We start from the raw sequence: 27911 nt of genomic DNA on the forward strand, positions 1-27911 counted from the left end.
TTGACACTCTCCCACAGGCAGTCCTCTCACAAGGGCTTTGATAAACAAGGAAGAGACGCGAGCAGGTCCCGAGAGCTTCTGTGGCTGAAGATTCACGGGTCCGGGCCCCAGAGGTGAACCGTCTCAGGGCCGCGTGGAGATGGGCACAGACGCTTCGAAAACGCACCTCTCGGTGGAGGGAGGACATCACGCTCCCCGAGCAGATCCTCGCTGTCGCCGACACCAGCAGGCAACCCTCCTGGAGCCACACACCGCACTTTATCTCAGAAAGGATTTAAGACGGTCTGTAGAGACTCCATGCGTGGGAGGTCGTCCTGCAATCACTTCTGTCACCTCAAGGCCTTCCTAGATACCTGAGTCAATGGCTTCATGTCCACTATGTTCCCGCTCAGCTTCTCCCTTGTGGCCCTGTGGAGACTGAGGAGGACCCAGCCCCGCCAGGAAGCTCCTCTCCAGGGCTCCGGCAGAAACAAGACCATTGCTGCCTCGACTGTTCCTCTGGGCGGGGATAAGGGCGCGTGGACCGTGGGAACCGTTAGGTCCAGGACAGAGGTGCCGTTATAAAGGCAAACTCTTCCAGCGGGAAGAGCTGGTTAGCAAATTCACCGAGCAGGCCTCTGTTTACATGCGTGTGCTCAGTAACTTCCCACGTTATGCCTTCAATACGGGTGTCAACCCATGGGTGTGTAGACTGGCCCATTTCTAGCGTATGAAACAGATGATACGGAATTAAAAAATACACGTGGAAACATAAAGCATTTATTATTGCTATAATCAAGGCAAGATCTCTGAAAACAACCGGCCTTGAAAATGGAAGTAGAATCAGAACCGTTATTCATGAGTTTACAGTTTGTTCTTTGCTGTTCAGACTTCACGGTTTCACACACAGCATCTATCACAAGACGGACCTTTATTATACAAGAGGAGGAAGAATGAACTTGGAAGTCACAAAGCATGGCTTAACTACCTCACTAGTTACCTGACTTCAGACACATCACTTACTTGCTGAGAACCTGTTTCATCCTGTTTAAAGAAAAAAATAAAAAAAATAAAAAAATAAAGGACAGGGCGGAGGGGCCAGAAGGAACCCAGCCCCTTGGACGATCTACTGAGAGAACGCGGCTGATAACTACGAGAAGGTGAATGAAACTGCTCGGTATGCTTGAAGAAATTACACAAACTAGAGTGTCCCTAATACCAGTGCTCGTCACCCCCACAGGGAGGCGCAGGAGTCCTCATCACGTAGTCTACATGCCTGGCAGCCTGCGTTGACAGTCCCCGAGCATCGGAAATCTTGGGGCAGGACAAAGGATATGAGCGACCACCAAGCCTCCAAACTCACTGAGGAAGGAGCTGGCTTGACAAGCCACGTAATACGGACCCAGCTTGGCCCCAGAAACACTTTGTCACTTTTATTTTACCTCAATATACATCTGTACAGGCAATAATAAAAAGGCTATTACACAACAATTCAGTGAGTTTTACCTAGTTTCAAGAATAATGCATATGCAGTTACAAATGGGAGGTAGAAACACTGTATTAAAGACCTAAAAATACAAACATCATATAAATAAATGTTCAAATTAAGTGCTGGAATTTCATACAGATAAATAAGGTAAAAATTACATTACTTCGTCAAAGTAAAAGAAAAACCATGTTTTTGTTTGTCTTTATCAGTACGCTAAAGTCAGATTAATGCCAAAGAGCTTCTGTGCAATTTGTCAGAGTTCAGATTATATTATCTAAAAGGATAAAGATATAAGGATTAAAAGTGGAGAATGTTTATTCAAGTATTCAAGCAGGTGAGTAAAAGAAATCAAACAATACACGACGTAGGAACGGTTTCTGGAAGGATGTTAACTGCCCGCATTCTCCACGTCTAGCTATCTGGTGACTAGCTATCTGGTGAACTGCCAGGATTAACGTGAAAAATACACATTAGGCTGGAGAGAGAGCTGCCCATTTTCCTAAGAGAAAACAAACCTCATTTTCCACTAACTTCACGTAGAAACTCCACATCACTAACAAGCCTTTAGGTCGCCAACTTTGTTGTGGCCCGGCTAAAATTCTTGAGAGTCTCCCGATTGATACTCTTTCTAATACTGCCCAAATAAACCTAGCCTTTAGTAAACGTAGAGATCACAGGCGTCAATGCACATTCTGCATGCACGGTAAAAAATAAAACCAAAGGCAAACGACCAGCAACTCAAAAATACCACTGAGAAAATCTGTTACGTGTGGATGAACAGGTTAAAAAAATGCAACGGTCCACATGAACACAAGTTTTTACCGTTTAAAAGTCCACTAGACATTACATGTGAATTCTGGAAAGGGTGTGTGTATAGAATATAATCAAGTAAAATATTTTAAACGAGTCCATTGTGCCTCAGTTAGTTTTAAGTTGCAAAATCCAATGCACAGTTGTTTTAATAAATTAGTGCAATATGAAAGATTTTGGAAGAGTAACATGTGTCCATATTAGATCAGATGGAAGATTTCACAATTTCTTCCAAGAGCCTTCTTTCAGCTGGTTCTTAAGCTATTTCCTCCTGAGCTGTTTAAGGATGCGTGCTCAGATTTAGACAAACCTACCCCAGATATCAAACTGCCCGGATGAGATGTAGATTTTTTTTTTCTTTTTACTTTTATACCTCAGTAAATACATGGAATTTCACACATTGCTCTGATGAACGAGTAAAGAGCCACTCATTTTGTTCCCCTCTTAATCGTCTTTAAGAATAACTGCACTGATAGTTCTATTTCTAAGGTACGTTTATTTACCAGGTTCGAACTGAGAGCCAAGTGGAATACTCTTGCTGCTGCTTCTACAAAGAAAAGGGGAAGGGGTGTCGTCTCCGATAAGGCAGATTTCCTACAAGTATGTAGTTTTGGATTGTTCTTCCTTTGTGAAGTCACTCCTTGCTCTTTGGTAGTCACCAGGTGAGAAACTACGGTTTCCTGGAGATGGGGAACCAGAACCCGAGCTGTCATCCCAAACTTCTCTCCTCAATTCCACCACTGGTCCAGGGGCCGGACCGGCTGCCGCTCACAGGGTCGCGGTGCTACAGCAGAGTGCTGACAATCTTCTCTCGATACTAGTTTTATCTAGAAATAAAGTAAATTCAGAGCAAAAGTCATTTCTGTTTTCAAAACCAAGGGCAGAACAAATGAAAAACAAAAACAAAAACAAAAACAAAAACAAAACCACTTTCCACCTACATCCTTGTCTCTGTTCTATCTTTGCCCCAAAGTGAACCATTCTGAAGATTTTTTCTTCTTTCTGCCTGATAATTGTTTAGATATAATGTCTAGCTCAGTGATGCACAGGAGCAAAATGTAGGTTAGCACGTCAAATAAAGAAAATTTAGGTTTTAATAGCTAGCTTGCTCACAACTGCACATAATTTTAGAATTGCAGTCCTCTTGAGGCTCTTCAAAATGTGGTGTGACCACATATGCTCCCAAGCCCCTCCTCAAACACCAGGGCTTATACTCCACAAATGGTATCATCATCCTGGCACTCTCTAAATCTCCACTCTGTTGTCTATACCAGATCTGGGGTACGTAGGATCTTCATAAAGTTCTTTTTTTTTTTTTCTTTCACAATTTTTGAGAGGAGAGAGAGCACTAGTGGGGGAGGGGCAGAGAGGGGGGAGAGACAGGATCCGAAGCAGGCTCTGCGCTGAAGCCCACAGGGCTTAAAATAGTTGCATGTATTATTATTTAACAAAAACAGAGTTCTCTACATACACAAACACACATCTTCCAACACGGTAATGCGGTATAAAAATCAAAAGCCATCAATCATTACATTATAAGCATGATCTCCGTTCCTCAAACAACTCTCTCATCTTTTAGAAGCAGCAGCAGACCGCAGTAAGAATCAATGACTTGCCCAAAGTTGGAAAGCCAAGATTCAAACCCAGGCAGTACGACTCCAAACTCCAAGCTCTTCCTGCTGCACCCGTAGGAGGCAACTCAGCTGCAATCAATAACACACCACTTTCCAAGTCAACTTACATTTATGTACGTTTTCAATATCTGCAGGGTCCTGGAGGATCTTCGTTAGGCCTTCCAAAAGAAGGGCTGCCTTATGATAGCGATAAACAATATCTTCTGTCTGCTGAAACATCTCATCCAGGGCTGCAGACTGAACCTGAAGCCAAGTCAGCAAGAGCAAGGAGATTCTCAACTTTTCCACGAAAATACACATCCATCTGGGCAATGCAGCTTTAAATGATATCTAACACATTTTGACGAGATGATATAATCTACCAAACTATACAAAACTTACTCATAAGACTCATCAGATGAGCAGTGTAAAGGAGCTTCTCGATGAAAGTTACTTCGCCTTCAAACATAATCCCGTACTCAGAGAGATTCATGACTCAACATTTATACTTCTAAATTGGCTCTTCTACGGCTACACTAAAAAGTTTATTGTAAACATATACTCTGACACTAGGGCAACCTGACATTTCATTAAGGTAGATTTTGTTATAATAAGATAATTAAATGGTGGTAAAAGTCATTTAATAGCTTCCTTTAGCCAAAGAACTTTCTGGCGTAGTCGCCCATTCACTCAGGGGTGTTTACAAGTGCCAAGCGCTGCACATACCACGAAGGAGAACTCACAGTCTGGAGGGACACACAGGCCTGACAACATGGCTTGCTCATTCCACGAGACACGTGGCTGTGTAGGAGGAAGCCCCGAGATGGGACGGAACACATACCGGGCACATCTAACCGCCCCGTGGCACGCGGAGATTAGGGAAAGCCTCCAGGAAGTGGTGTGTAGGCTGAGTCATAAAGGAGTAGAGGTGATGAGAAAGGTGGGCAGGGGCTTTCCAGAAAGAGGAGACTGTAGTATTTATGCACAGGTCATGACTATTTGAGAAGTCTTCTCAATGGTATTCTGATTTCCTTGTTAAAAAGTAGACGACAGGCCCAAAATGGCACCACTTAGGCCAAGTCAGTAAGCCAGGACATAATACCTCACCTGACTGCAGTTCCAATACCCCAGGTATGTAACCTCGAACCAGTCAACATGGCATTTCCTGGTCAGCACTAGGAAATTTACTGATTGACCCCTTCCTTCCCCACTTCAGTTTCCCTTAGAAGGGCAACTTTGCCTAAACAACGCATTCCTTGCTAACGAATTCCTTTCCTCTTTTTTACTACCCCCTTCTCCCTTCAAACACCTTTGTTTTATTTAGCTCAGTAAAGCTCTCCTCTACTTGCTAGATGAAATGCTGCCTGATGCATGAATCATTTCACAAAAGCCAATTAGATCTTCAATTTTACTTGGCTGAATTTTGTTCTTTAACATTCTCTTCAGTCATTAAAAGCCGGGACTGCCAGTAACCCAGTATCCTGATGTGTACTTGCCGATATCTGTTTCTTTCAAAAAATACTTGAAAGCCACTTACAATAAAACAAATAAAATGGGTACAGAAAATCCATTCTGAAAAGGACGAAGAAATAACTAAACATGGTGCTAATATCACGAAGTTTGCTGTGCAGCTGGGGCAAAAGGAGGGACTTATTCAAGTTATGCTGCTCTTGTTATCAGAAAAGGAAGAACAGCCAAACTCCTCAGGAGAGGACATTTTTCTTGGCCCCAAGTTTTAAAAATAATTTATCATATGAAGTCTCAAACCGGTATAGAGTGATGCAATGCCTATTATTCATATCAATAGTTTAGAGCAAAATAATGTATGTTATGCTTATCAACAGTTTATACTCCAAAGTCATTTTCATTTGACTTTTGATAATGGCTTGCGGAATAAGGCCAAGGGTAACATAACCATACAATTCAAAGTAGACATATTCTGGGGGGAGGAGGTAGATTTATTATGTTAATGTGGCAAAAATAAGATTGCTCAATAATTTTTTCCCCCACTAAACTACTTAACTAACAGTCTCTAATTTCATCACTACTTCAGAGCAACTTTTCCCCCATGAGATAGAAACAAATTATTTCCAATAGTAGACCCAAATAATTTGAAAAGCAGATTTTACTTTGTGTCTATACTTCAGTAAGGTCAGTAAGTGGAATCTGGGCACGTGGACTTTTGAGGACTGGTAAACAGAGCGGTATTTTTCCTAATGTTTTATTATGCCAGAATTTCTTAGACAGTACAAAATGCAGAAACAGATCCAGCCAAAGCGTTTAGATGCAAAGTATAAGAAGATTAGATCATGCCTAAGGTTAACAATTTTTAGGAGGTACAATAACACTTCACCAAATGCGGTAACCAACGTTATTCAATGTGTCACCTGTGCTCATGAAGTCCAAGTCCTCCTTTAGTAAGAGGCTATCACCGTGTTTGGGACTTGGGAGCAGTCAAGGGCACAAACTCTTTTTAAAACGATAAGGTCAAGCAGGTATTCAACTCAAAAGATACTCTTAAATAATGTTAAACCGTAGAAAGGGTTACCATTTCTACAGCACAATTATAGATGAGTTTCTCTGCAGTCACGCTGCTGATTTCATCAATAAATCTCTGTTTGTCAGAGAAGAAGCGAGTCAGCTCTTCCGTAAGTTTCTTGCACATGGTGATGCAGAATTTGTATCGTTCATTCAAATTCTTGACAACTGAAAAGAAGTTGAGATGAGAATTTTATTTTTCCTCCACAAGTAAAGTCACAGTGACATGCACCTTTCCTGCTGATTTAAGGAAAGTGACATTAAATGATCATTGAAAAAAATGACCGGGGTTGGGGTGGGTGGCTCAGTCGATTAAGCGTCCAACTTCGACCCCGGTCATGATCCCACAGTTCATGCGTTTGAACCCCACGTCGGGCTCTGTGCTGACATAGCAGACCCTGGAGCCTGCTTCAGATTCTGTGTTTTCCACCCCTCTCTGCCCCTCCCCCCACTCTCAAAAATAAACATTAAAAAACAAAAAAGACCAGAAATCAGATTCTTTCATGTGTTCTCTTCCGGTTCAGAAAAGCACTTCCAACTGTCCCTGTATGAATTAAATGGCAAAAACAAAAAAACAGAAAAATCAGAATCTTTCCCCAGTTAAGAATATTTAAATGTTTTTTAAAAATTATTATCTGTTTATTTTGAGAGAGAGAGAGAGAGAGAGAGAGAGAGGGAGGGGGGGGGGGAGGGGGGAGAGAGAGAGAGGGAGGGAGGGAGGGAGACAGGGAGAGGGGGAGAGAGAGAGAGAGAGAGAGAGAGAGAGAGGGGAGGGGAGAGGGGGAGGGAGAATCCCAAGCAGGCTCTGAGCTGTCAGCACAGAGCCTGACTTGGGGCTCGATCCCATAAACCGTGACATCATGACCTGAGCTGAAATCATGAGTCTGATGCTCAACCGACTGAGCCACCCAGGCACCCCTACGGATATTTACCAACACAGGGATTCCTCATCCCAAACTCTCAGTGCAAAGGGGAAAGGAGCAGCTCGAGGACCGTCACGCCCCACCCATACCTTGTTTCACGGCCGTGGATGGGCTCAGTTTCCCGGACTTGACCTGGGCTTTGGCGAGATGCAGCGACGCGGCTAGAAGCTGTGCCGCCTTCATGTACAACACCAGCTGCTCCACCCGCCTGTGCCCAGAAGACAGCAGAGTGTTATCCTGGGACCCACATGCCAGACTCAGCTCTCTACTCGTCAGGTCACCATTAAAACAGCATTTCTAAAGGAGGATCGTTCTCCTGGATATATTTTAATGCACAAGTAACTCTGGGAGGAAGAAGGTTCATGAAAAAGATGTGTGTGTGCTTTGAATACAACAGGTCTCCTCAAAGAAAAATCAGTACGATCCCTTTATCGCCAAATACCTTCGACAGTGTAAGACACAAAGAGAAGGCAACGCTAGGGTTACGGAATCTTCAAGTCTTGGCTCATGTAGTGAGATCTCGCACAACGGAACAACTCGGGGCTCCCTTGAAGCCCTGAGATGGGATGTGATCTCGGCGTGCGGCAAGGTCTCCGTCTCAGACGTGAATTTACAGAAAGCATGGAGGATCTGGAAGTGAATGGCTGGGGAGCACCTACCCCCAGTCTTTGCTTAGTTGGCTGATCTGGTCCACGACCACGCTCTCCTGGATCTGGTACAAGGAGACGGCGGATGAGACAGCGGACGCGCACAGCTCCGGGTCTCCTCCCCGCGCGGCTGTCAGGTCCAGCACGCACTCGGTGAACATCAGCATCACACTGAGGTGGCGTAAGGCGTCTGTGTGTTCTCGCTGTGGCAAAGCCAATTTGTCTTAGAAACTTTCAGTGAAGAGGAGGCGTGTACTCTTTCCTGTATATAAGCCATGGCCGGCGCTAATGTTTTTCTATACTTATGAATATCAGAATGAGCAAAACAGACGAAGATTTTTAAATTCCAGAAGACTAGTAAGAAAATAAACACAGGTGAAACCAAATGTGGGTATGCGCATGTGTTTGTGTGTATGTATGAGAGCAGCCCCAAAATTAAGTGTCAAAGGAATGAGGTCACTGTGTTTTACCAGAAAAACAAAGACAAGCACAACCCCAAAACTAAACAATTAAATCAACATACTTGAGACAAAAACATGACCAAATAAGCATCAGGATTTTAAGGATATTCTTTACACTAAACCACCCTTCTTGCTAGTTTAGTAAATTCTACTGACCTAGAGTTCCAGAGATGTTTTATTTTAATTTCTGGTGAGTTTTCAGTTCACAGTCACTCCTAATACCAAAGCTCTAAATTTCTGTGAGCTGTTCACTTAAAGAGGGGAGTACAGACATAATAGCATGCTTTAAAAAATGAGCATTCTAAAAGTAATGTGGGTTTTTGTTTTTTTGTTTTTTTTTTTTTGAGAGGGCCCAAGTGAACCAGGGGCAGAGAGGGAGGGAGGGAGAGGGAGGGAGGGAGAGGGAGGGAGGGAGGGAGGGAGAGAGAGAGAGAGAGAGACAGAGAGAGAGAGAGAGAGAGAGAGAGAGAGAGAGAGAGAGTCCCACGAGGGGCAGAAAGAGAGAGAAAATGAGAGAGAGAGAGAAGGAAAGGGAGAGAAGTGAGGCTCACCCAAAGCAAGGCTCGTGCTCACCCAATGCAGGGCTTGAACTCACAAACCCTGAGATCATGACTTTAGCCAAGGCTGAGCAACCCAGGCACCCTAAATTAATGTTGTTTTGAGATGTGCTTTTAGCTATAAATGTTTTTTGAAAGCTCAAATAAGACTAAGCTTCTCATTCTCCTTCTATGATGAAAAAAGAATCATTTTCCTAGAAAAAGGAGAATAAACCAATTAACTTTTGAAAGTCTCTCTGCTCTCTGACAGCATATTGGACTGTACATTCCAATACACTGGAAAATGTATTAGAACACAATTTGTGTCTAATTTGATGGAAACTGAAAAAACTCTGAAAACTGCTTTCCCAATCTTAGGACTGCATTGTACATATTTTCAAAATCACGACTAGAACTACTCCAAAATCACCACTAAATTTTGCATGCAACATTTTATAACTTTTATGTGAAATATTTAATTCTCATTCATGCAAAATAAAAACGTTAGTTGGAGGTCCAGCATGGAGAGAGAATTTGTTCTCTGTTGGCCCGGAGAACTGATCAGTTTAATTTGAAATGCTAGCTAAGTTAGCATTGTAATCAGGGACTGAGGACACAGTGTAGGCCACTGGGTGCTGTCCTAGAGTCGAGTCTGAGGAACTGAACTGGCACAGTCTTTGGAGTCGCAAAATTAACTTCTGTCGTTCTGAACGTGTGTTCAGCATGCTTCAGATTAGGCTGCGTTTTTCCCTGTGGAACTGGCTCCACCGAGGGAGGGTGCTGGTCTACAAATGTGAGCATTTGCTTGGCAGTGCGACTAATCTGGCATTATGCTTTATTATTTCATAAGCCTAAGTGTATTGCTTTTATCTTACGAAGAAAAGCAAGCGGTGAGAATAAAAAGTTACGGTTTCAGGACAAAGACTGTGCTTTTACAAATCCCATAACTAGCAAATAAACTTCAGATTAAAAAAAAAATCTGCATGTGTCACTTCCTCTCAACCAATGCTTGTTCTGGATGAGTGTCACTGTTAACGTTACTCTAAAAACACATCAGCAATGTTTTTCAAGGAGAAAAGGACAAGGTGAGTTAAAGAGAAGAAAACAGCTTCAGAGCTTTTGTGTATTCTGCCCTTTCCTCATTGCTAGAACCTTCTTCCGTGCTCTCGACATTACAGCGACACGCCACAGGGGTCTCTTCTCTACCTCCATCAGTGTCTCCTCTGGCAGTTCAGGGGCTTCAAAGGTGATGAGCCCCTCTAGGCTGGGGGGTGAAGCACCATAAGGCATGTATCTCAGGCCGGGAGCCGCCTCCGCTCCCGGAGGGGAGGAGCCCGAGCACGGCCCTGGCGGGGAGCCCACGCACGCGCGGCCGCTGGCGGAGCACAGGGAGCCTCCGGAGCCGCTGGAGCCCGCTGCAAGAGAACAGGACATGCGGCGCAGGGCCCGCAGTGAGCGCCTGCTCCCACCATCCAAGGAACAAAGGAAATGTTAAAAGAAAAGGCACCGACCCCCTGGGTTTTAGTTTTCCAAGTTCCCCTCCGCTCTTCTTTTATACGCACATTCCATAGACATCATCATGGCTCGTTTTAAACTAATTTGTGACATGCACATCTCTCCCTGTTGCTCCGTAGTCTTTACTGCAACATGCGGTCGATGCAGAGCAGTTCACTACATTTTTATAGGTAACGATTATCGGAAGATTGATACCATTTCTGATTTTTGTATCACAAATAACACTATAATGGAATCCAAAGCGTTTCCTCCCTCTGAAAGGCTCGTTTGTGATCAATACTCCCAAGTGCTGGTGTAAACAGGAATGGGATTTCCACAGAGCAAACGTGACCCCCGCTTTTACAGCCTTGGGGACAACCGCCTCACGGCCTCCTACGGCAGTAGCTGTGAGGCAGCGCACCGATCCCGCCAACCTTCAGCAACGCTGGGCGTCAGTCTTTTAGTGTTGGCTTAGTTAACAGGTAAAAAACGTTACTTTCTGCAAACTGTATTTTATTATTACTTAATACTTCTAATAATCCGAAGAACAAGATCGTTGGCTCTACCTCCTCTCTCGTTATCTGTTTACAATCCTTTGCTTACGGATCTGCTGACATCGTGATCGGTCACTTACTCAGTGTAAGAGAACTCAGAGAACCCACGGTCCAATATAGAAGATGATGTCAAATGAGAACTCATTTCAAGTCCGATCTAAGTGCTTTCTTCATTTAGGGTATTAACGACCTATGTGTAGAGTATGGAGGATGATAAAACCAATCTATTGACCTATCTCAATGCAGACAGGATTCAGTGCAAAGACTGGGGCCCAAGGTACAAAAAAGGTAAGACTCAGGTTTCTAAAAGGACAAAGCAAAGACAAACAACCATCTACCATTTCAAAAAATGTACTAACTCTACTAAATCAAGCCTTTAATATAAGCTAAGAAGCACCATATAGGCATAGCTGCTTCATCATGGAGAAGTCACACTTCGATCGTATCGCTATAATATCGCAGTTGTAAATATACAGTACTTTTATTTTATCAAGTCTCCCCCTCCCACAAATAAGGTCCCATTCATACCTTACAACCCTTTAAGGTAAAGACAATGATGATCTCCATGTCATTGGTAAAGAAACTGAAGTCCAGAGAGGTCAAGGGACTTGCTCAGTCACACCATTAAGCCATCAACAGAACACTGTGCTCCCAACACTAGCCAAAATCATAATAAGACGATGCTTCACCTGAGGTTGTTCTCGTTCGAAGGACCATATGGGTACAAGTGGGGGCCGTGGCACTGTGTGGAGGAGATCCTACAGTGAACAGGACAGCCCTGGAACTTGCTGCTGTTCCTATGGGAGGTGCCAGTACCACACCACAAGCTCCTGCGGGGGCTACGGTGAAAAGGTCACAAGATGTTACATCGTTTTGATAGTGTCTCTTTTGGGGGCTGGGATTATAGGGAGACCTGTACTTTTATATAGTGTTTTAGTGTTTTAATAGTAATAGTGTTTTATAGTAATCTCTTCACAGCTGTGAATCTTCTTTACCCCAAAGCCTTGGATGCAGAGTCACTTCCGTGAACTTCCAGAGTATGTGACCTGCCGTCACACCTGTTGAGGGTCATCTGAAAAAGTGGAAACCAAGTACTTAGAATAAAAATGTGAGGTAGAGCTGAAGGAAGAACAGGAGTCTCCACAGAGTAAGAGCTTGAAAAGAGGGAGAGAGTGGAGTCGAAGCACACGCCTTGGAACTGCAGCCGTGTGTCTGTCAGGGGGGCGTGAGGTGGGTCCAACGTCGGAGGGGCCTGACGGGCTTAGCGTGGGCCAAAGGAAGATGAGGAGAAGAGTCCCTCCCCACCAAACTAAGGCGAATGAACAGAAGTCATCCAAAGCTTTTTCACATCCAAGCATCTCGAAAACATTACATTTCTGAGGTCACGGGATGGAGGCAAATCACAAATTTAAAAGTAGAAACACTGAACCAGACACAGAAAAAAATTGCCATCAGTGTCCGTGATCCACAACAGAGCATGACAAACTTGAAGCATCTAATTAACAGAACAGAGAGTTCATGAAAATCTTCTAGGGAGTAAGGGAACAGTAAGTGGGAATCGATTAAATAGCACCTATTGTCACAGGAGATGTACGAAACGACACAGATACTCTCTTTCTGTAACATTGTTATGATTTTATTTTATTGGGTATACATGTATTTAAAGATAATCATGGGTATATTTTAAGGGCCAATGATCCTATTGTTTCTTAAGGGCTTATGTTTTTATTTTCAGAAAAGGAAATTTCATGATTAGAGAAATGTGCAATTTCAAATGCTGACAATAAAGTTCATGTGGAAGATGGAAAAGAAAAAGAGAATAAAAATAATCAAATATGCATTTTCTGCCTAAATATTGTTTAAGGAGAAAAACCTGTCTCACATCCACTAACTCGGACCGAAATCAGAACGTATATTCATGTAGAACTTACACAACCTATAAATTTAAATCTATTTGTGAAGGAGAACGAGACATAATATGCTCTTTCAAAAGAGCTATTTTCAAAAACGGTCCCAACAACCAGTGACTGACTTTTGGCAGAGAGCCCACAGAGCAATCACTCCCAGAAGGGGCAGTGTGTGACGGGCATCGCAGACCTGCTCCTCAGTGACACGACCGTAACTGGTGGAAATTACTTCTCAAAAAACAACCGCTCAAAGCGGCTGCAAAATGTCCTGAGGGCATGCAGGAAATGAAACATTTATTCGAGAATATCTACCACATCTCGGTAAGAACCCTTGTCTCCACCCAGCCCCCACTCCGAGGGTGGAACCGGGGGGCGCGTAGATGAAATGCTAGAGCTTTACTGCCCTCACCTCAGTTCACTTGTCGAGCAGAGGTCTCGGGCCTGTAGAGAGAGGCAAGCCAAAAAGACCAGAGGCTTCCAGCCCACCCAGCACCCAGGTCACAAAGCAAGGGAGTCACTCTGAAAGAAATGGGCCAGCATCCTCATACCCAGCTCTAGAGAAGGGTGCCCAGGATTTTCCACGGTGGTGGAGACACGGAACGAAGAATTCTGAAATCCTCCCCAAGGAAATGGACTTTATTTGAAACAGATCACGAGAAAGTTCTCTGAGTGCACTGTCAAAAACAATGAAGATTTTGGTGATAAATGAGGAGGCTGCTGGCTCCATGAGAGCAACAAGCTGCCAAACAGACCATCTAGAAGGTTAATAGAGAGAACCAGGGAGGGAGACAGCTAAGAAGAGCCCTCCTGTGGTCAGAACGAGGCTGAAAGAAGACTGGCTTCAAAGACTCCTTCTGCAAAAGGGCCAGGATTTAATCAGACAAGACCGGAACAATTCACATCCACCACAATTTGTCAAAAATAGAGCCCTCGGAGGGCAAGCCGCAGGGCCCACCAGTTGGCTGTGGTACCGACAGAGGGAGAGCCTGAGAGACCAAAGAAAGCGTGGAAGAGAGCCCCGTCAAAGCCACCGTCATCCCAGGGCAAGTGTACACATGGCCAAAGCTTGCTCTCCGAAGACCGACGCCAGAGGGTTCACACTACCAGGCCTACAGATTTCACGGGAAGAGTCCAGACAAGACTAAACACATTAAGCCCAAAACAACAAGCCAAAGGGTAAGGGACTGGAGGAGTCAGAATTCAGAACTGCTACAGAACTATTATATAAAATGTCTGGTTTTCAACAATAAAAATGTGATATGTGCAAATAAACAGTAAAGAGTGACCACACATAGGGCGCCTGGGAAGCTCAGTCGGTTGGGCGTCCGACTTTGGCTCAGGTCATGACCTTGCGGTTTGTGGGTTTGAGCCCCACGTTGGACTCTATGCTGACAGCTCGGAGCCTGGAGCCTGCTTCGGGTTCTGTCTCCCTCTCCCTCTTTCTCTCTGTCCCTCCCCCACTCGTACTCTTTCTGTCTCTCAAAAATAAATAAACGTTAAGAAACAATTAAAAAAAAAAAAGAGTGACCACACACATGAAGAAAAATAAACAGAAACTGCCCTTGAGAGGGCTCAAATGTCAAAATTAGCCGACTTCCAAGGAGCACTTTTAAACATCTTCAAATAACTAAAGGAAACCATACTTTAAAAAGTAAAGGAAAACTTTACACTTGTCAGAATGGCTAAAATAAAAAAAAAAAAAAATGCAAGAAATAACAAGTGTTGGTGAGGACGTGGAGAAAAAGGCACCCTCACGCACTGCTGGTGGAAATGTCAACTGGTGCAGCCACTGTGGAAAACGGTATGAAGATTCCTCAAAAAATTAAAAATAGAATTACCCTATGGTCCAATAATTCCACTCCTAGGTATTTTCCCAAGCAAAATGAAAACACTCATTCAAAAAGATTTATGTGGGCCACCTGGGTGGCTTAGTTGAGTGTCCAACTTTGGCTCAGGTCATGACCTCACAGTTCGTGGGATGGAGCCCCACGTGGGGCTTTGTGCTGACAGTGCGGAAACTGCTTCAGATTCCCTGTCTCCCTCTCTCTCTGCCCCTCCCCTGTCTATGCTCACTCTCTCTCAAAGATAAATAAATATTAAAAAAAATTTTTTTAAACCAAAAAGATATATGCACCCCTATGTTTACTGTAGCATTATTTATAATAGCAAAGATATGGAAGCAACATAAGTGTCCATCAACAGATGGCTAGATAAAGAAAATGGTGTGTGTGTGTGTGTGTTATCTATACAGTGGAATGCTATGCATCCATAAAAAAGGATTGGCATCTTGCCATCTGTGACAACATGGATGTACCTGGAGGGTATTTTGCCTAAATGAAACAAGTCAGACAGAGAAAGACAACACCAAATGATCTTATTCATATGTGGAACCCGAAAAACAAAACGAATAAACAAAAAGGAAGAATCAGACCTACAAATACAAAGAACAAACTGATGGTTGCCAGAGGGGAAGGGTAGGGGAAAGGCAAAATGGGTGAAGGGGAGTGGGAGATACAGGCTTCCAGTTACGGAATGAGTAAGTCATGGGAATAAAAGGTACAGCATAAGGAAGAGAATCAATGATATTGTAATAGCATTTATGGTGACCGATGGTAGTTACACTTATGGTGACCAGAGCGTAATGTATAGAGATGTTGAATTGCTATGTTGTATATCCAAAACTAATGTAACATTGTATGTCAACTATACTCAAGAAAAAAAATGTTTTTGAGAGAGAGCATGTGCAAACTGGGGAGGGGCAGAGGATGACAGAGATTGAGAATCTTAAGCAGGCTCCATACCCAGCACAGGGCCCAACGCAGGGCTTGATCTCATGACTGTGAGATCATGACCTGAGCCAAAATCAAGAGTCGGACGCTTAACCAACTGAGCCACACACGCCCCAAGAAAAAAAATTTAAAGTATGACATTAATGTCTCCTCAAATAAATAATATCAATACAAAGAGAAATTATTAAGAAAAACCCCAAATGCAAATTCAGGAGTTAAAAAGAATAAGTGAAATTAAAAATTCACTACAGGGGTTCAACAGATCTGAATTGGCAGAAGAAAAAAATCCATGAGCTTGAAGATAAACCTACAGAGACTGTGCAATCTGAAGCATCAGGAGAAAAGAGAAAAGAATCGCAAAGAGCTATGAGACACCATTATGGGTACCTATGCATAATGTGTATTATATGCATGATGGAAGCACCAGGAGGAGAGGAGAGACCAAAAAAAAAAAAAAAAAAAAAAAAAAAAAAAAAAATCCAAGTAAATAGTGGCTGAAAATTTCTCAGGTTTGAAGAAAAACATGAATCTGTATATCCAAGAAGCTCAACAGACTCAAAGTAAGATAAAGTCAAAGAAATCCACACCCAGATACATCAGAGTAAAACAGCAAAAACTGAAGACGAGGAGACAACTTTGGGAGCAGCAAGAGAAAAATGACCTGTCACATACAGGGGTTTCATTCAATCTATAGATCAATTGGGGAGTAAGTCTTCTGATCTGTAAACATGGGTTTCTTTCCATATTTAGGTCTTCTTTAATTTATTTTATCAGTGCTTTGTAACTTTCAGAATAAAAGTTTTATCCTTTTATTCAATTTATTTCTAAGTATTTAAAAAAAAATTTTTTTTGCATTTATTTATTTTTGAGAAACAGAGTGAGACAAAGCGTGAGCGGGGGAGGGGCAGAGAGAGGAGGAGACACAGAATCCGAAGCAGGCTCCAGGCTCTGAGCAAGCAGTCAGCACAGAGCCTGATGCGGGGCTCGAACCCACCAACTGTGAGATTGTGACCTGAGCTGAAGTCGGACTCTCAACCAACTGAGCCACCCAGGAGCCCCCTAAGTGTTTTATTTCTGATGGTATCTTACATAGAATTGTTTTTTTAATGTAATTTTCAGATTGTTTCTTGCCAGTGTCTAAGAAATACAGTGGATTTTTGGATATTGGTCTTATACCCTGTCATGCTACCGAATTTATTTATTAGTTCAAATAGTTTTTTAGTGGATTACTTGGGATTTTCTATATACAGGATCACGCCATCTGTGAATAGAGGTGATTTTATTTCTTCCTTTCCAAGCTGGGTGTTTTGTTTGTTTGTTGTATTGTTGTAGTCATTTTTGCCAAGTTGCCCTGGCAAAAGCCACTGATGCGATGTAAATGGAAGTGATGACAGCAAATATCTTTGTCTTGTTCTTGATCTTGGGGGAAAAGCATTCAGTCTTTCACCATTAAGTATGATGTTAGTTGTGGGTTTATCAGGTGAGTAAACTCACTTCTATTCCTAGCATACTGAGTGTTATGTATTACCTTAATTGATTTTCATATGTTAAAGCATGTGAATCAAGGGAAAAATTTCATCCTAGCAGGTGATGCTAATATTCATATTGGAAACTCAAGGACCCAGGATAACCAAAACAATCTTGGAAAAGAACAAAGGGGGAGGACTCACATTTCCTTGGTTACTATAAAGCTATAGTAATCAAGGCAGTATGGTACCAGCATAATAACAGACATATAGATTGATATAATAAAGAGTCCAGAAATAAATGCATTTATAGTCAATAGATTTTTTTACAAGGCTGGCAAAACAATTCAATGGAAGAGAGAATAATGTTTTCAATAAATAGTGCAGGAACCACTGAATATCCACACACAAAAGAATGAAGTTGGACTCCTACATCACATCATCCTATTTGACAAGACCTATTTGACAAGAAATAGGTCAAAGCAGATCACAGATCTAAATGTAAGAGCTAAGATATAAAACTCTTAGGAGAAAATATATAGTTAGCCAAGGGTCGGATGTTATTTAAGGAAGGGTATCTAGGGAAACTCAAAAACAGCAGAGAAAAGTTTAGCCTGACACCTACAGGTACAGGAAACACTAAGCATAGCCTAACTCCTAGCCAGAAAAATGAAAAACCTCATACTATTTAACTCAATTCCTTTCATCCAATATATCATGTCAGGCTTTCACACACACAAAAATTAAAAGAGAAGCTAAAAGCTAAAACTAGTTTGATGAGACAGGGTAACCATCAGAACCAGACTCACAAATAGCAGATTGGAATGATCAGATTAGAAGTTTAAAATAACTGTGATTAATATGCTAAGGACTCTAATGGAAAAAGCAAACAACATGTAAGAATAGATGGATAATATAAGCAGAGAGTTTATGGAAACTCTACAAAAGAATCAAAAGGACACATTATACATCAAAATCATCAAAACAGAAATGAATAATGCATTTGATGAGCTCATCAGTAGATGGACATGGCTGAGGAGAGAATCGGTTAGCTTAAAGATACGTCAATATGAACTTCCAAAATTGGAAAGCAAATACAAAGAAGAATGAACACAAAAACAAAAACAGAATATTCAAGAACTGTAGGACAACCACAAAAGTATAACATACACATGATGGGAATATCAGAGGGGAAGAAAAAGGGAAAGGAATAGAAGAAATATATGAAGCAGTAATGACAGACCAAACCACAGATCCCAGGGAGCTCAGAGAACACCAAGATGAGTACCAAAAAAATGACACCTAGACCTATCATATTCAAACTACAGAGAATCAAGACAAAGCAAAAAATCTTGAAAGAAGCCAAAGAAAAAACACCTCACCTATAGAGGAACAAGGTAAGAATTACATCGGACTTCTCTTCAGAAACCATGCAAGCAAGAAAAGAGTGGAGCATTCTCTTTGGATTAGAAACCATGTTCAATCAGATATCTGATGATCCAGATATTTCCTTCTTTGGAAATATTTCCTTCTCCTAATGGGAGAGTCAATAAAAAAATTCTAGAGAAAACCAGAACAAAGAGATTACAACAGTGATTCTCAAATTTAAGTGTATATAATAATCACGTGGGGAGCTCATTAAAAATACAGAATCCTAGAATCCATTCCCAGAAAATGTAATTAAAAAGTCTGGGTTATGGTCTGCAACCTGCCCTTTGTTTTTATTTTTTTGACAAGCAGTCCAAGTAATCTAGAGGTGAGTCTGTGGACACAACAGTCCCTGAAACAACTATGAAAAGGCCAGGGGATCTCAGTGACCTACGTTTTTTATAGGATCTACTCACAGTAGAAGAAATGCTCAAGAGCATATGTGTATTTAAGCTCACTTTGGCCAGTATTATCCTACCAACATAACCCAATCTTGGGCCAGAATTCCTTCTAACTCCTAGCTGTTGATCATCAAGATACCTAACGAGCCCCTATCTTGTTGTGCTGAGAAAGAAGATGAAATGACAGGAGTGGGTGAAGAAATCTGGGTCAGTAGGTTCATGAAGAGTCAACAGAAGCAGACAGGTGAAATCATTACTTTCTCTTGGCCTCCTACACAGCCAAAGATGGCCAAGTCCTAATGCCTGGAAACCATAAGTAGGCTACGTTAAATGGCAAAGGGTAATTAAAGTTGCAGACAGAACCGAAATTGCTAATCGGCTGGCCTTAGAATAAAGGGATTATCCTGGATTATCCAGTGGGTCCATTGTAATCACAAGCATCCATTAAAGGTAGAATAGGGAGGCAGAAGGTCAGAGTCTAGACTGGTCCCCAATGGGAAGGGATCCAAGCAAGGACTGAGGGCAGTCTCTAGATGCTGGAAAAGGCAAGGACATGCATTCTCCCCTAGAGCCTCCGGAAGAAATGCAGCCTTGTCAACACACTGATTTTAGCCCAGTAAGACCCACTGCAGACCTCTGACCTCCAGAAATGTACGATAACACATTTATGTTGTTTTAAGCTACACGCTTGTGGTAATCTGTGGCAGCAATTACAGGGAACCAACGCATGCACTCACAAATTACCTGCCTAAAAAGAAATCACATTTGTCTTACCTATATCCATTGGTCGTTCTGTATTTAAGCTGTCCGTGCTGCCCTGATGTCCACCTAAAGGTATCTTTACTTGTTGATCTGATAATTTCCCAGTACTGACAGACCTAAAAAGAAGAATGGTGTTAATAACGGAAAAGTATCCTTTAAAAATCCAGACATTTAAATAATAAGGGGGATTTAAGCCAAGCCACAAAAGGGTTAATGGGAAGTCAGAGAAGAAGGAGACAAAAAAGAGATACCAAACAATTCAAGGCAGAGATGAACTTCAATAACTGAAATAAACAAAAAGCAGAGATAGAACATTCAGGAAATTCAGTGAGAGCTCTGTATTCGCAGTTGCAGGAAGCACCTGTAGGTTTTCAGAGATTCTAAGGGTACACAGTTCATATTATTAACCGTGTGGCATAAACCAGCTACTAACCCAATTTGGTCTGGTTGTCTTTATACCAGAAATATATGTACCATTACAGTTTTCATATCAAAGGCTGGAAGGAAATGCTGTCTTTTACCTGCCAAACACTGCCTTGTTCTGCTGCTCAGACTTCTGCCTCTCACTTCCTTGTACTAAGAGACAATGAGAGCATTCCCGTGGGTCACTCCCATCTTTAGACTGCCCTTCAGAAGGCCCATGACGAGTAACCAAGGCTAGCAGGTTGGAAGACGCTTGTGTTTTAGGTATTTTGAAAGGAGCTGTGGTCTGAGGAAGAAACATGTGGAAGCGAGTTACTACCATGCGGGCAGCATTCAGAGTTGTCAGGCTGCGCGGTGCGGCGCTCAGAAGCACAAGTCAGACCCAGGTTCACACACTGGCTCTTCCACTCCTGGACAGTTGGTTCATACCCTGTAGCCTCAATTTCCTTTCTCTGGGATTAAGTAGGATCATGTGTATAAAGCATTCGGGAAGTAAAGTGGCTTTAGACTGTGCCTAAACTAAGACTGTGCCTGGCACCCAGCAAGTGTTCATTAAATTGCAGTTGTTTTCACCACGAAGCTTTTCCCTGGTGTACAGGAGTCTCCCTATCTGTGGTTTCGTTTTCCGCGGTCAACCTTGGTCTGGAATAGATGATCCTCCTTCTGAGGTATCATCAGAAGGTCAGCAGTAGCCTAACACTGCATCATAGCACTATATCACTGACCTCACTTCATCTCAACACACAGGCATTTTATCATCTCACATCATCACATCTCACTGTAGTGACCACAGTATGGTATTCTGAGAGAGAGAGAGAGAGAGAGAGAGAGAGAGAGAGAGAGAGATCACATTCATATAACTCTTATTGCAGCATATGTAACTGTTCTCTTTTGTTATTAGCTATTATTAATCTCTTATTGTGCCTAATTTATAAATTTAACTTTATCGTAAGTATGTGTACATAAGAAAAAAACAGTATATATAGGGTTTAGTACTATCTGTGGTTTCAGCTGTCCACTGAGGGTCTTGGAACATATCCCCTGCGGGTAAGGACTACTGTACTTAACTATACTATACACTAGCTCATGACCTACTGTCAAGAGTTCAACTGGGCTACTCCACAGTATTGCTGCCTCTGCATTCAATTTGTGTGGCCATATGGCCTGCAGGACCTTAAATGACCTTGAGCCCCTCATGTAAGCTTGTGGCCTAGACAGCGGTTTGCACAGTCACAAGGAAATGTAAGTTCTGGATAGGACTCCTCCGACAGCCCTGGTCGTCAAAAGTCTCCCCCAGGCTTTCCCCTTACATGTCCCATAGATAAGACTCCTGTGGAGCTTACCAGAATCTCATTCTTTTGGTTTGAATTGACCAATTTAGCCCAGGAACCCCAAAGAACTCGATCCATGAACCCTAATAAAGGCATGTGCCCCAGGTCCTGTCTCTCTCCGTCTGCACCTGCCTTGACGTCCCCGTGTGGCCTCTCGAGGCATGCCAGGTACGTCTGCCAAGACAGAGGAATGGAATTCTCTATTTCAATTTCTCTTGTGGTCTACTGTTGAACCTTGGCTCAACATCCGGCACTCGATGCTCCATTTAACAAACGCTAATTTAACAAAGTCCTAACACTGACAAAAGAGTTTAACAAACATACCTTAGTAGGAGAGCCAATGATTGTTGGTAAAGGAGTTTTAAAGAGCCAGTCTGAACTCCGAGGAGAGGACCCCATGTGCTTGGTGGGAGAGGTTCCAAGGCCACCAGGCCGACTGGGCTGAGGTGAGTAGCTGTACCCAACCCCAGCGTGGGATGGGCACACAGGGTCCGAGTGCTGCTTTCTGAGTTTCTGCTTGTTCTGGTAGATGTCAGTGAGGGTAGGGGCGCTCTGCAATCTAGCACCCAACAGGAGAGACTGTGGTGACTGGGCCTGTGGCACTGGAGAACCTGCCAAGAACGCAGCCAATGTTCACCCAAAGCGTGGGGCAAAACTTAACGGTTAAGAAGACAATTCTTAAAGTGAGAATTCTAACAAATGTCACATTTTTCAGGAGCTATTTAAAAAACTGTTTATTTGGCAAGAGACTATTTTCAAGCATCTTTTACAAAACAGTAACAAGCCCACAGTCATTGGGATTCTCAGGAGGCAGAAGTTGATGATGGGTATGTTAGCTGTTTTTATCAGCAGCCAGCAAATAACTCAGATGAATGTATAGTCTGATTAGCACAAAAGAGAACTATATCATAAATTGTTAAAGTTAATGAAAACTACAAAAACCTATATTGAACAAAATGATTCCTACTCTTTATATGAATATATACTTTGGGGATACCAATGTAATTATTCTCTTTTCTCACGTAGCAGCTAAAAGAAACTTTTCAAAGCAACCCAGAATAACCCTTTAGATATGGGGAAATCTATATATAAAATTAGATAATACAGTTTTCTAGGATTTTATTTTACTTGTCTAAAAATAACAAGCTAATTCATTTTTTTATGGATAATTCATTTTTTATCAGTTTCATTAGTGAAATTCACTTATAACCTAAAGAGTCCATATTTTCTACAAAGAAAACACTTGTCCACAGATTCTTGCCTCTTAAGGGCACACCTCATCAAGAGCACACCATATCAATAGGATCTTTTTGGGGTTTTCTTTGAGAGAGCGAGCACACACATATGAGCATGAGCAGGGGAGGGGCAGAGAGAGAGAAGAGAGAGAATGTCAAGCAGGCTCCAGGCTGTCAGAATAGGGCCTGATGTGGGGCTTGATCCCACGAACCATGAGATCATGACCTGAGCTGAAATCAAGAGTCAGATGCTCAAGCCACTGAGCCAGCCAGGTGCCCCGAAATAGGGTTTTGATATGGTAAACAGTTGGCAGCAGCAAGAGAATTCCCCACACAAACCTTGTTGTGGCCAATTTAAGGTCTGCTACGTAAGCCTGGAGCTTCAGTTACAAATTCTTTGGTGCTTCTTGCAAGCCACACTACCACCAATAATGCTAAGGATCTATAAATCTCCTTGGTGACCCATAACCATCATCTTCCCAAAAAGAAATTAGAGCTTTTGCTGCTGCTGCCCACTCCTAGCTTACTCTCTTCCTAAATCTGGGATTTTATCTTTCAGAACTGGGCACTGCCGTGTGTATGTGTGTGTGTATATGCACGTATACATACCCACGTGTACGTATGTACACATATATACACACAAGTAAATAAAATTAACAGCAAAATGTTATGATTTGGAGAAAGTTACCTAAGACTTATTTTTAGGGAAACACAAAATATGAAAAACTAAGAAAAGAGTGAGATTCTAAGTACCACAGGATTCCTTTAATTGGCCAACTCTTCAAATGCACATACAATAAAACTTGACTTACAAAAGTGTGATTTACACACATCTTTTCGGGCATATACATATTATATAATAAAGCAAATAAACATCTCTATTTCCTGTTTATCTCAGGTAGCTCTTATCAAGAATAGTAGTAATCAAAACAATGAAATTTCATTTTCTAGATTGACTTTCATGATCTTTGTGACAATGACCAAAATTTAGCTCAGTTACTGAATTTCTAAGACTTACTTTCATAAAAGAATCATCTACCCAAAGAGAAATACTTTGTGGATTGGATGATAACGCTAAAACATATTAGACCAAGATTCTAAACAGTAGGATAACAGATAAAATATTTCATGCCAGTTCTATTCTTTTGATAAGACTAGAGAAACATAACACAAATCCACTTACAACAGGATTAAAATTATTAGTACACCAAATATATTTCCTACCTGATGAGTTTCTACTCCTGGATTCGTGACCCTGAGGATGCCCACAGCAGCACTGACTAAATTGCTCAGGAATGGTACCAACTATGAACGGGCAAATGGGGAAAAGGAGAAATGATTCAAAACCAACGAAGGACGGAAACAGGTAACACATGCACAAATTGCACAGTACATCATAGTTCACAAAATTTGATTAGGCAGAGATTTATTTCTGCTGACACTTACTGAGCGACCCATGTGCTGGGTGCTGGGCACGCTACCATACACTGTGCCTTGAAACAAGATCACCAGGGAAGGAAGCCACGCAAACAAATTAAAGCCTGTAACAGGTAGGTCACTTAAGACAGAGAAGTACCAAGAGCTTGCAGTGTTTGAGGCGGGTGGAGCCACAGGGGGCGCAGCTGACTCACAGCCCAGCTGCTGTCCCTCTGCACCCACCCCATCCCTGAGGCTCCTGACAAGGCCAGTTCCCCAGGGCTGCTCCCAGACAACCACCGCCTGTGGGCGAGGCACTAATTCAGGCCATTCCAGCAGGTCAGGGAACCTGGACAATGCAGTGTCTGGGGACGCCCCTTGGGCCTGGCTAAAAGGTTCCGAGAGCTCACCCTAGTCAAGACGCCCCCACCCACGCCTCCTAGCTTCCTCTCCCCCTCCCAGGAGTCAGATCTGCAAGGTGATCTGAAGGGGCTCCCCCAGATTCCTGCTGCCCCCGACCCCCGTTCCATCACAGGTATCTCCCGAGTCACTCTGGCACGTCCCTGCAGCTACCTTCTCTGCATCCACCTCCGAGAACCCAAACTAAGGAGGAAGCGCTGAGAAGGCCCAGGGAGTTTAAGCAGACAGGAGACATGGGTCTATAAAAACAAAAAGGCACTGACCCGGTAGCTAGGTGGCCAGGCGACACTTAGGTCCCGAGGAAGGGCCTAGAGTGCAAGCATAAGGCTTGGACCTCGTCTCTGGAGACCCTGAAGTGCCCCCAAGCGCTGCCGAGGGGGTGAAGGAGGGCCAGGATTTTGTCCGGGGAAGATTTTTCAGCTAAGAAACAGCTTCAAAACCATTGCAGGTGAGGTGGAGAAATAAATTTTTAAAAACATTATCATTATGGTTTTGCGTTTTTTGGAATCAGGGCTCCTGGGCACCACTTCCATCCTTCTCACTCCGCCTCCTCCTGAAATTTCCTCACGTGCCCTGACTCTCACTCCAGCAGCTTTGCCTGAGGGTGGGGCCCTCTTCTTTTAGAAGTAAAAAAGATATAAATACATTCGTACACCTTGCGGGGGCGGGGGCAAGTTTGGGATCTGCACCATGAGGCCTTAAGACCTGCTGCCGGGCCCTCTGGGCATCCCCTGCCCCTCCCCTCCCCACCACACCGGTGAGGTCTCTCGCGCACTCTGCCATCTCAGCGGCTTTGGCCCCTCTTGCTTATATCCTGAAGTCGGAGCACTTTCTCTCTCGATTCCCCCGAAACCGTGGTTTAAGGTTCGTTTTTTGGTTTGTTGCTGCTGCTGCGTCCCTGCTTGTTCTAGCATTCCCCTTGCCCTGCGTACGGTTTCCCCGAGAGGTGGAGAGATCCGTAACGAAGCCGCTACCATCTTCCTCCCAGAGCTGGGAGGCCTCTGGAGAACACGAGCCGGCACGCAAGGTTCACTATTGTCTTCTAATCCTCGTAAATCGGAGGGCTAAGTGGGCAGGCGTTTCATGTACTTTCCTCTAGGGTTTCCGATGTTGTGTGTTTACAGCCCAAACCCAATGGAGAGACTTTTTACCCTTGAGATTCATTTATTATTACATTTCCAGTAGCGGTCCTAACAAATTTACACAGAGATGCTCAGGCGGGGGCCAGGTGTAGGGTGCAGCTGGGGGAAGGATATGGCTCCCCATCAGCTGAGAGTCACTGTCGTCGCGAGCCACCGTCACGACTGACGTAAAGAGCGTCCCGTCAGATTTGTCACAGCGAATAAAAAAAGTTGAAAACAACAGCTTTGCTCTCCTTACCCAAAGGGGAAGGTGAATAAGGTCTGGAAGACCCAGTGGAGAGTCTCCGTCCAACTGTCTGCACTGTGTCTGCTGGTGCCGGGGAGCAGGATCCCAGCCGGAGGAAGCCCATAGGGCTGGTGTTAGACCTTCGTACCGCTGCAGATCTGAAAAGAAAAACAAAATTGTGCCCTCTCTGGCAGGTTCTAGGACTCTATTTCTGTCTTGTTTTTTTTTTTTTTTTTTTTCCCTAAAACTTCCTGACAATCTGCCATGGAATAGAATTTTCTTTTTTAAAAGTTTATTTTTTTGAGAGAGACGGAGACAGAGCGAGTGGGGGAGGGGCAGAGAGAGAGTCTCAAGCAGGTTCCACGCCGTCAGCACAGAGCCCGACGTGGGGCTCGGACTCATGAAACTCGTGAGATCACGACCTGAGCCGGAACCAAGTGTCAGACGCTTAACCAACCGAGCTACCCAGAATTTTTTAAAATATATGGTGTGGTCACATGGAACAAATGTAAAATGTATAAAATTACATGGCGCGAAGTCTCCCTCCCATCCTGTACCCTGTCTGCCTGATCCTCAACATTTCCTCAATCCTACTCCAAAGGTTACCATTATTTCCAGTTTCTAACATATCCTTCCAGAATTCCTTAATTTACACACAAGCAAACAGACTGAAAATAAAATCTTACTTCCATCTTGATTTAACTATTTTCAATTTTTTTGGTTTGAGGTTCCCTTTATACTCCTAAAAATTACTGAATATCCCAGAGTTTTTGTTCATGCAACTTATATCTATTGATATTTACTGTATGAGAAGTTAAAACTGAAAAAATTTTGTAATTAGTAATTCATTAAAAGTAACAAACTTATTACATGTAACATAAGGTTATGAAAATTAATTATATCTTCCAAATAAAATACATTCATGAGAAGCATGGCACTGTTTTACATTTTTTCAGATCTCTTATGTCTGGCTCAATAGAAGACAGTTGGATTCTCATACTTGTTTTTGCATTCAATCTTTAATGTAACACAGTACATATGGGGGGATGTACATGAAGAAAATACAGCCTTATACAGCCTTCCTCCTCAAAAAAAGGAGGAATATTTTGGTAGCCTTTTCAAATAATTGTGATGCTCATCTTTGATACTATACCAAAACTCAGCAAATGGACATTTAAAAAAGATTAGCTGCAATGTAGAATCTGAAACTACTTCAATGAAATCTTGTACTCCATTACATTAGACTCTAATCTTTTGCAAAGTCCCTTGTACTTGGACTGGACCTTGTTTTTTTGAGCCCGACATGGAGCTCGAACTCACGAACCACGAGATCACGACCTGAGCCGAAGTTGGACGCTCAACCAACTAAGCCACCCAGGAGCCCCTGGACTGGATATTTTATCTATGCACGGTTTTTAAACATTCGGTCACTTGAAAAATGTTGGTTGATATTCCAAATGTCGACCACATCACAGGGTATCAAAAAGTCACATTCATACCAAAATATCACCACAAACCTTAACAGAAGTGGCTGTCAAGGCATAGCAGAAGCTGTCAAGATCACAGCAGTGAATCAAGAGTTTTCAAAAACTCTAATTTTTGCTCAAGAGCTCACATTTCACGATACTTATTTTCCAGGTGGTGGCAGACTTGGCTCACGAGCCGCCAGACGCCCACAGCTGGAGTTTGTCAGTTGCTCTTTCACGAAAACACGGCGCTCCGTGAAAAAGGGGCTATGGTTCAGCTTGCAACTGAATCACGCGAGAGCTTCTCCTTAAGAGAACTCCTCCAATCTGCTGCAACAGTGCTTTATGCCCACATGCCACTCGAGATGGCGATTTCCAAAGAGAAATAATAACTTTGGAGGCTTCATTAAAGACATTCCTTGGTACCACAGTGCTGCTGGTAAAATATACAAAAA

The 27911-nt window shown here is 42.9% G+C and overlaps 1 protein-coding gene across 4 annotated transcripts in view; it reads right to left on the reverse strand.

Annotated features, from left to right (window-relative positions):
* Positions 1–741: 741 nt before the first annotated feature.
* ULK2 (unc-51 like autophagy activating kinase 2) overlaps positions 742–27911 on the reverse strand; it is an 85025-nt gene continuing 57855 nt past the window's right edge. For 3 of the 4 annotated variants that reach the window (XM_049638065.1, XM_049638064.1, XM_049638067.1), the window contains 12 exons: positions 26003–26148; positions 24011–24091; positions 21876–22162; positions 20319–20506; positions 19810–19913; positions 11734–11883; positions 10203–10411; positions 8012–8202; positions 7442–7560; positions 6440–6597; positions 4020–4155; positions 742–3105 (listed from right to left, as the gene is read on the reverse strand). In XM_049638065.1, the coding sequence (XP_049494022.1) occupies positions 3047–3105; positions 4020–4155; positions 6440–6597; positions 7442–7560; positions 8012–8202; positions 10203–10411; positions 11734–11883; positions 19810–19913; positions 20319–20506; positions 21876–22162; positions 24011–24091; positions 26003–26148 (1828 nt within the window). In that variant the 3' untranslated portion in view covers positions 742–3046. The remainder of the gene's footprint in view (positions 3106–4019; positions 4156–6439; positions 6598–7441; positions 7561–8011; positions 8203–10202; positions 10412–11733; positions 11884–19809; positions 19914–20318; positions 20507–21875; positions 22163–24010; positions 24092–26002; positions 26149–27911) is intronic. The other variant, XM_049638066.1, reaches the window with a different exon arrangement.

The sequence above is a fragment of the Panthera uncia genome, chromosome E1, assembly GCF_023721935.1.
Source record: "Panthera uncia isolate 11264 chromosome E1, Puncia_PCG_1.0, whole genome shotgun sequence".
Taxonomy (NCBI): domain Eukaryota; kingdom Metazoa; phylum Chordata; class Mammalia; order Carnivora; family Felidae; genus Panthera; species Panthera uncia.